Source organism: Malania oleifera, chromosome 10 (assembly GCF_029873635.1).
Source record: "Malania oleifera isolate guangnan ecotype guangnan chromosome 10, ASM2987363v1, whole genome shotgun sequence".
Taxonomy (NCBI): Eukaryota; Viridiplantae; Streptophyta; class Magnoliopsida; order Santalales; family Ximeniaceae; genus Malania; species Malania oleifera.
Genome location: NC_080426.1, coordinates 50,864,661 through 50,874,317, shown reverse-complemented (window position 1 = coordinate 50,874,317; position 9,657 = coordinate 50,864,661). Strand labels below are relative to the sequence as shown.

At 37.0% G+C, this 9,657-nt stretch overlaps 1 protein-coding gene across 2 annotated transcripts; it reads left to right on the top strand.

The window, feature by feature from the left end:
* The first annotated feature begins 742 nt into the window (after positions 1-742).
* Positions 743-7,571, top strand: LOC131166187 (uncharacterized protein At5g41620-like). Of its 2 annotated transcripts, none has more exons than XM_058124518.1 (5): positions 743-1,695; positions 3,457-3,582; positions 4,876-6,380; positions 7,023-7,119; positions 7,323-7,571. In XM_058124518.1, exons 1-4 carry the CDS (start codon positions 1,321-1,323, stop codon positions 7,105-7,107), a joined length of 2,091 nt encoding a protein of 696 aa, XP_057980501.1. In that variant the 5' UTR covers positions 743-1,320; the 3' UTR covers positions 7,108-7,119; positions 7,323-7,571. The 2 variants fall into 2 exon arrangements, with proteins under 2 accessions (XP_057980501.1, XP_057980500.1); XM_058124517.1 differs by having other exon boundaries at positions 4,876-6,418.
* The last annotated feature ends 2,086 nt before the right edge of the window (positions 7,572-9,657 follow it).

Genomic DNA, 9,657 nt, shown 5'->3' with positions numbered 1-9,657 from the left:
CATTTTTTTTTTTTTTCTTCTAAAGAATTTCTTCTCTGTGGATGATTATTGTAATGATGGGTTTCTTATAATTCTGGGTAATGTTTGGTTAGCTTCATTCTTCATCAGCCTTTTTTTTGACTACAGCCATCGCCCATGCTTTCAGCTGTAAATTGTGAAAATACAATACAAAATTATGAAACATCCCAACTACAATCTCTGCAATCTCCCATCCCCTCTGCAATCTCTCATCCTCTCTGCTCTCTCTGGTTTAAATCTCGTAGCTCCAAGCTGCGAGATTTGCTCCGGCCCTTGCCACAGGTCACTTTTTCACTGGCTGCTCCCTTTAAATCTCGCAGCTCCAAGCTGCGAGATTTGCTCCTCTCCGTGCCACGTGTTAATTTTCCAGTGGCTTATCAGTTTAAATCTCGCAGCATCAAACTGCGAGATTACGTGAGCATTAGTTTCGGAAAATTTTTCCCAATCAGAGTATTATTTAATATTTTATTTATTTTTAATAATAAAACGGGAAAAAACTCTTTCTTTTTTGGCCCTTTTGAATTTACTATAATGCCTATTGGACCTTGGGCTGCAGATGGGAATAGCCCAGCAAGTTACTGACTTTCCCTTGGACAGGGAGCCCTGGAGGAATTGGAATTGGGCTCATCTCATGCTTGAAACTTGGAAGGATCAAAATTCATGATCAGAGCAACGGCAACAATAACATGCTGTGGTTAGTTTCGACCACTGGGCCTCTGACACCCTACTGGACCATCGACCAGTAGCAACAAAGGTCGTGAACAGGACAGCAAAACGTGTCAACCAAGAAGCCAGGTGCTGGCAGTGCTGCTGCTCTTCTCCTACACTCACACTCCTCCATGCCCACTAACCAATCTCGACTCACCTGTGTCAACCACAGGGTTAACACCCAAATCACCTTTTAATCTTCCCCAAAAACAAACATTAGCCATCATCATCACCATCCCTCCCCCCTCCCCTGTTTCTTTCTTTTCATAATCACTCAAATTTAGCTTTTCGAAACCAGGCACCAGTCCACTGTGCATCCATCTGAGGTTGTAGGAGATAGAGAGTAAAGGGTCGCTGCACAAACGAACAAACACAGGGCAAGGGTCACCGTGGAAGGAAGGAAGAAGCCCGGAATCGAACTTGGGAGATATGGGTGGTGAGCTATGACCCAAGAAATGAACAGAGAGAGACAGAGATAAAGAGAGCTACACAGATGTTGGTATGATGGTATGGGTCAAGAAAGAAAGGGTGAAAAGGAGAAGTGAATGACCCAGAGTTTGAAATTGGAAGAGAAAGAGAGGGAGACAGGGAGAGATGGAGAGAGAAGAAAAGGGTAAAGAGAGGGAGGCGGAAAAGCAGGGAGTAATGGGGAAAAAGTTGAAACGCGGAGGTTTGGTAGGGAAAAGAGGGGGCCCTTGCACTCCATCGCCCACATGGAGAATTGGGTTCTCTGGTGATAATGATGATGATGATGGCCGCGTCAATTCCATCAAACAACCTGGCTTCAGGGCCACCGTCTCTGCCAGAAAGCTGGGCGCTAACCTCTGGGAAATTCAGCCCCACCTCCCTCTTTCTAAGATGAGCAAAGGACTTCCCCACCGCCGACGCCGCCATCGCTTCAAGGACCAATCCTTTGAGCTTCCCACCACTCACTTGCCTCACGACCCTCCCCATAGCCCAACCGCTCAGGTACCATATAACACACCATCCTTCATTTTCATTTGGGATTTTTTGTTTTTTGTTTTAGGTTTTGATTTACAGCCTAGTTCAGTTATGTTTTCTGAATCCAAAGGTGTTTGCTGTTTTTTCATTTTCTAATTTCCTTTCTGAACCCCTTTATTACTTTTATGGGTAAGGAATGTAGTTGGGGGCTATTTTATCATCTTAAGCTGATATTGGTTTCACTGGTTGATTCATCTTAATATCGAAATTAGTATCAGTTAGCATTCCTTTAGCTTAAATTTTTGTATTATGATGCTGCTTAATTCTCTAGTTTTGTTGCTTTCTCATCCGTAAGTTTAGAAGATTAGCTATTTGGTTATTTCTTCCTATTGTCTGCTAAAACTATGATTGGGTGCTGTCTCTGTTCGTGTATTTGATTCAAATCTTTCTTATGTAGTTATGTCCTTTCAGATCTCCAATTGCACTTATCTGTGTTGCTTATATAATTTTAATGAGAATGAATCTCTTCATATATTTGCTTTTTTAGGAGGAAGGTGGAGAAACTAGAAACTTCATTGTTGGGTTCATCCTTTTTAAACTTGATTAGATCATGCACCCAGCCATTTGGCATTAGTTGTTGTCGATCTTGCAGAATTGGAAATGCAAACTTATTCTGCACTGGCCACAACCCTCACTTCATCCCAAGCCCCTCTACATCCTTGAACTAGAGACGTCCAATATGGATGTCCTATATTCAAACTGTTGTCTCTTAAGGGACATGGGGTGGCTAAATTTGTGAGTTTAGTTTCTGAAAAATGAAAGGAGGTTATACTCGAGGTCTTAAATTTTGATTTCGCATAAAATTTTGGGGCTTCAATGCAGATTTTGATTTTAATGCAATTTGTAGAATTAAAAATATTATAGATAAAATACACCAAGGACAGTTATGTGTTGTATAAGGTACAATAACTATAATATAATAGTGATATTTAATATATTCAATTGATAAAATGAAGTTCATAAATCTACATATAGATAACTTAGACATAAATAGTCAAATAAAAAGTTGTAACTAATGTCAAAGTTTATTTATTTTATATAACTTCAAAAGTTTTGAAAAGCTATCCATATCCTATATGTAATAATCTTTAGTTTCAATTGCCCCTGGGGATTGGCTCAAGTGGACATGAGTGGGTGGCTTCTTGTTAATAGGAGTTCTTAGGTTCAATTTTGCACAAAGGTCAGTCTTTGATTTATCAGGAGGGAGCTGTGGGGCTGGTCGCGTCCTCCAATTTGGCGCTGTGGGGGGAGGGGTTGGTTTTTGGAGGGCTGAGTTCGGGGTTAGCCCAAAAAAAAATCATTTACTTCAATAAGAAAATAAGATGGATTAAGAGATAAATTCCAATTTGAGCTTTGAGTCTTTATTTAAATTTCAAGTGAAATTCTTTCTACAGTTAAAATCTCAACAAATTTCGCTGAAAATTTGAAAATTGGAGATTTCAAAGTGGAAATTTCAATGAAAATTTTGACAATTTTGTAGATATTTAAGACTATGGTTATATACTTTTAATTGTCAGGATGATTTCATACCCTGTTGGTGAATGCTTGTGAATTGTCTCTTGCTCTGTTTGTGCCCACTTGTTTGCATGTACCATGAGTGTTTTATCTTTTTAGGTCTCTGGAACTCGTGGTAGCTTCATCAGTTGATTTTTTGTGTGTGTGTGTGTGTGTTTGTGTGTTTTTAAAACCCCACTAAGTAACTGATCTGTGTCCTGCTTCTTGTTCCAGCCAGAAAGTGCAAGTAGTTTGAGGAGGCATGTTGTAGCATCACTCCTGCAGCACCATCAGCCGATTGAAAGGAATGGACGGGCTCTTGAGCCTGTCTCTCCTGCAAGTTACAGTAGCTCAATGGAGGTAGAAAGCCCATTTCCTCCCGCCCCATATGCATGTTTCTTGTTTTACACTAAAATAAAGGAATGGTATTGTGTTATTTTAATACTATTATCAATTCTTGTTCTTAATGATTACGAGCCAATTTCACCATGCATAAAATTTTGCCTCCTTGCATTTCCCTAGGATTACAAATGGATGGTTCCACCAAAAAAAAATTTATGAGCAGATTTGCTACACTTTTGAAGAATATAACTTGAACGTTACACTGTCCCTCATTTCTTTGTTGTGTCCTGAATTAACAGAGAAATTACTTTAAATGTGTCTCTTTTTTTTTGTTCAATATATAGAATTTGTTTCAAAATAATATTTCAAAACAATATTTATTCTATCAATACAAGAGTTGGATTCTTAAATTATAACTAGTTGTGGTAGCTCTGCAACTTTTGGTAGTTATAGACAATGTTTTAAAATTTATATGCATATGGCAGTTAACTATTCACAGCTTTTCCCAAGATGATGCAAATTGGTGGAAAAAGGATTTATGTAGTTGATCCCACCGAGGGACACTTATGGCTTGGTTGTTGCTGCTGCTGCTGTTGTTGTTGAGAAATTCCATAGAAGAGAAAGGGCTTTTTTGGAATAATAGGGGAGGTAAAAAAAAGGTGATTGAAGACTGCCTCGTCTTCACTTAATTAGTTGTAGAGGCATAATCTAATAAATGCTTCTTATATGGAAGGATGGGGAACGAAGTGTTAAGGAATGTTGGTTATCTTTTGGAATTTTTGAAGAATACATGATACTGGTAAATTGATGTTTAAAAGATCTGCCTTCATCAAACCAACTTGTTTTGATGATTTTTGAGGATTTTTTTGAAAGAAAAGGTGATATTAAGGTTATGATGGATGGTTGAATAATAAAAGAACATGGTAAAATGCCAAGGGCATTCTCCTAGGAACTTTATTTTGAGCAAAATGTGAGTTCGATATTAAAAAAAGCACTGAAGGACCTATGACATTGCTGTTATTTGTCCTTTGGTTTTATATTTTTCCTTCCAAATCATATAATGATTGTAGATCTTTCCATGTTAGGAAATTTCCAAAACAAAATTTAGGAATCAAGTGATGCAATATATCTCTTCAATCATTTCTAAAAATCCTTCTGGATAAAATTTAAAAACAAGTAATTTTATTGTATTTCCCAGACCCATTATACTTTTAGTGCTTCCCTGCCGACACGCAACATACCAAAAAACTGTTTGTCTCTATGTAAAGCAGGTAATTAGATTCTCATACAAGCTCCTTTTGTTCCTTACAGGTGGCACCCTATAACCCTGTAGTCCCTCCCTTAAGTTCATTGAACTTGAAAGATAGGATTGGTGAGTCAAGTTATAATCTTAAAACGTCTACAGAGTTACTCAAAGTACTCAATCACATCTGGAGTCTGGAAGAACAGCATGCCTCAAATATAGCAATGGGGAAAGCACTGAAAATGGAACTGGATCATTCTCGAGTGCGAATCAAAGAACTGCTACAGGAGAAGCGAAGAGATCAGCAAGAAATGGATGACTTAATAAAGAAAATTGCAGAGGATAAACTTGTTAGGAAAAGCAAGGAGCAAGATCGAATTAAAGCAGCTGTTCAATCAGTGCGAGATGAACTAGACGATGAGAGAAGGTTGAGAAAGCATTCTGAAAGCCTCCATCGTAAGCTCGCAAGAGAGCTCTCTGAGGTGAAATCCTCTTTCTCAATTGCCTTGAAAGAATTTGAAAGAGAAAGAAGAGCAAGGATTCTTCTGGAAGACCTATGTGATGAGTTTGCGAAGGGAATAAGGGATTATGAACAAAAGGTACGGTCCTTGAAGCACAAGCCTGAGAAGGATCGAGCTGGCAAGGAAAATCCTGATCGGCTGGTTCTTCATATTTCAGAAGCATGGCTTGATGAGCGGATGCAGATGAAACTCACAGAAGCTCGGTCTGATACTGCAGAAAAGAAATCAATTGTTGATAAGTTAAGCTTTGAAATAGAAACCTTTCTTCGAGCTAAAGAATCTGTTGGTCCTAGGGAAGACACTAAATCTACTAAATCATCCCTGAATGAACTGAAGGAGAGTTGCTTACGTCGTCATTCTTTAGAGTCCTTCCACTTGAAGGAGGCTGTAAGTGCACCTAAAAATGTAGATGATGAAGATTCTACTGGCAGCGATTTGCATGGTTTTGAACTGCCCAATCGTGCTGTAGGAAAGCTGAGTAATGGCAACTGCAAACAACATGACAAGAATGCTCTCAAAGGTCCTCTTGAGGAAGTAAGGAAACTGGATCCAAAAAAACAAATTGGGTCATTGGAAATTGTCCAGGTTCATAATTTGCCCAGCCAGCAAATGCAGTTTGAAGAACATATGTCTGGGGCCATGCCCTCTATTGAAAAAATGACCCAGCTTGCGGGCACAGAACAAAGAGAAATAGGAGGAGACAGCTCAGTTCAAATAAAAAACGGCCAGAACTTTGAAATAACTGGGGCTACGCAGGAAGGTTCATTGGAAAGAACTAATAAACAAGTTGAAACCCGGGGATTGAACTTGAACCATAGGCTTGAAAACTTGGTCAGAAATCACTCATCATCATTGCAAGGTGAGAAACTTCGCTCTGCAAATAATTGCAGGGGAGACTCCCATGATCAGTCTCTATTTGTGGGTCATACCAGTCCCGTGCAACAGTGGAGGTCTAGATTCACATCTTTGGATCCTGAAGTCTCTGAATCATCTACAAAACGACCTCAAAGCCTAAAGGAGAATACCTTGAAGGCAAAGCTGCTTGAAGCAAGGTTAGAGGGGCAGCGCTCTCTCTCAAAAGCTTCCAAAGGTTCATTTTAGGTTGATGGGAAAGGCAGATTTGCTTTTAGTAGCAAATTTTTTTGTCAAGAAGTTCTGCACTCTGAATAGTGACCGATGTCCTTTTCTCCTGGTTTAGTATATTGGCGCAGTATTTTCATAGAAGCAGTGCATTAGTTAATCTTTTTCTTCAGTACTTTTTGGGATGTTACATGTACATATGTGCTATTATTGACACCATTAGATGGATCACCTAGAATTCAGAAGGCCTCTAAAATTTTGATTAATGTTGTCACTTTCCTCTTTCTGTTGATGCTAATGATTTCTACTTTTGCTACTGGAGCTCTGCTGCCATCTTGCCTTGCTAGCTGATGTTCTCAGCAGCTTTGCTAGATTGATGAGATCCTAACCTCTTATCTCTGCACCAGACTTGTAGCCACTGCTCACTCGCAGGATTGCACATGTGATAGTAGTACAAAATCTTTTGCACCACTACTTGAACCGTGGGACAATCTTGCCACAGAAGAAAACCATTTTAACTGATGTTTTTTGTGGGTTTGAGTTCTATGCTTAGATTGATGATGAGTTTTTTACCCTCCTATCTTTTCACTAGACTTGTCATGACTTCCTTACAGAGTTGCTAAAGAGCAATACACAAAATTCAAACCTGGTTATGAATGGCTCAAGAGTTGCAGGGAGATGGAGGTTGCTCAGATTTGACTAAAAAATAAGGTGCATTTCCAAAAAGGTGTTGTATAGTGGAATTTTTTGTACCAAATTGATCAGTAATTGGATTGTGTGGAGCCAATTAGATGCCTTGATTCTTCTTGTTGTTGTCGTTGTATCGTTGTTTTTCTTCTTTCTTTTCTTTTGCTGCAATATGCCATTTACTCTTTCCACTATTCTAGGTAATCTTTAATTTCATGATAATGTAGGCTAATGATCCCAGTCCTCAGATTGTTGCTCGGAGCAGGAAAACATGTGGGGGTGAGAAGCAGAGAAGAGGACTAGCCCATCTGAGCCAAGTTATCAGTTCGAGCTCGGCTGGATTGCTTTGAAAGGATCTTAAATATGTTGAGTTTGGCTCATTTAGCATATATATATATAACTCAAGCTTACCTTGAGTTTGACTCTACAAAAATCCTTTTCACATTAATAACAAGTCAAGTTTAGGTCTAGTAAAGCTCATTTCAAATTAATAAATGAGCTGAGCAAGTGGGAAAATATATTTTAAAATTTAGAAATCAATTATTAACGAGCCTAAGTTATATGTATAAACCTAATATGAGCTAGTAATAAGCTTGGCTCGCAAAGATGCTTGACAAGTTGGTCAACGAGTTAGCTTGTGAGCCTAACACGTTATTATGACTCAATTTGAACTCTACTCGTTTAGTTTATGATTTCAAAATTTTAGTTCCAATTGGACTCATTTAACTTATAAAATGAGTTCAAGCGAATCGTTATCAAGTCGAACATCAATTAGATCATTAGTGGTTCAACTCATTTACACCCTATAATGTATGTTAAGCCAAAGTTGAGACGACTTAAATAGCAATTACGAAAAATTTGAATCACTTACATAGTATTTTTAAAATCACTTAAAAAATTTGCAGATTTTTGTAGAGTTTAAGCTTCAAATTAGCTTTTCAGTTTCCTACATTTTTAGATGAGAAATTGTTGACATATTTTAAAATCAATAATGATATTTGTTTGCTTAAAATGGAAGATAATTTTGCAAAATACCCTATTATTATTTGAAAAAAATATACAATTTAAGGGGTATACTATGAGCATGTGTGCGTTTTTTTTTTTTTTTTTCTTGAAAAGATGGTTGTGTAAAAAAGATTGTTGGAATTTGTTTTTGTTTAAATTTTAAGTGTGCCTTATTTTTCAAATTTTCTATTTCTAGGGGATAACAGGAGTCAAAAATGATAGTGAGAAGTTAAAAGATTTTTTAAAAATAGAACTAATTTATTAAATTACTTGTGTATATATGTATATATATATATATATATATATATCCATAATTTTGTAAATTATTGTAATTATAAGATAATTTGTGAATGTTGGGAATTAACAACAAATTTCCGAAACCTGTGAGAAACAAAATATAGAAAGAATACACGCAAAAAAAAAAAAAAAAATCAATCACATGCACAAGATAATATTTACGTGGTTTGACAATTTTACCTACATCCACGGAGTTGCAGAAATTTCACTATTATCAGGAAGAAAATATAGAAAATGCAGCGGTATTATACTCTCTCTCTCTCTCTCTCGCTCTCTTACGAAGTGTGACGACTAATCAACCCTAATCACTACAACAGCGATTTTATATCCTGGGCATAGCAATGGGCTACAAAACAGGCCCAAAAATTTCTCACTCGAACCTAACCCTAGGCTCTGATACTAGTTGTTAGGAATTAATAACAAATTCCCGAAACTTGTGAGAAACAAAATAGAGAAAAAATATACACCAAAGAAAAATCAATCACACGCACAAGACAATATTTACGTAGTTCGAAAATTGTGCCTACGTCCATGGAGTTGCAGAGATTTCACTATTATCAGGAAGAAAATACAGAAAGTGCAGTGGTACAATACTCTCTCTTTCTCTCTCTTGCGAAGTGTGACTGCTAATCTACCCTAATCACCATAACGGCGATTTTATATCCTTCGCTCCATGGACTAAGCCTTAGGATAGAAATCTCTCATTAAAGAAAGGTCGGGTCATCATCCAGATCGAACGCAACTAGGCTCCACAAAGCCCAACAGTGAATTGAGGGTGTTTTTGAAAAATGATTATAAGTGACTTTCCTTAATTAATAATAGTGATCATAGACTAGTCTTATGCATGTGAAAATGTTTTGAGAATTTAAATTTAATTTAATTTTATCAATTTCTTTTTTTAGAATAGATGGAAAATAATATAGATAATTTACATATTTATCCTTATTTTGATGTGTTGATTTTTATTTGGAAGCATATACCATTTAAGAATAAGGCTTATTTATTTATTTATTTGTAAACAAACTTGTTTTGGATTTGTTTAATGAGTACTAGTTTTGTGCGCATCCTATGTGTATGCACACCCTACTTATGTGTCTCATATCGAGTGTGCATACTAGGGTTATGCACAATTCAACCTAAAAAAAAAAAAAGATAGATTCGGTTCATCTAGTTTAGTTTTGAAACTTGTTCAGTTTATTTTGGTTTGGTTCAAATTTTACTCTTGTAAAAAGGTCAATTTAGATTTTAGTTTTGTCATAC

Coding starts and splice junctions, on each gene's coding strand:
- LOC131166187 (XM_058124517.1), top strand. CDS start 1,321: ATGGAGAGAGAAGAAAAGGGTAAAGAGAGGGAGGCGGAAAAGCAGGGA. Junction 1,696..3,456: donor CCCATAGCCCAACCGCTCAG/GTACCATATAAC, acceptor TTCTTGTTCCAG/CCAGAAAGTGCAAGTAGTTT. Junction 6,419..7,022: donor TCTCTCAAAAGCTTCCAAAG/GTTCATTTTAGG, acceptor ACTTCCTTACAG/AGTTGCTAAAGAGCAATACA.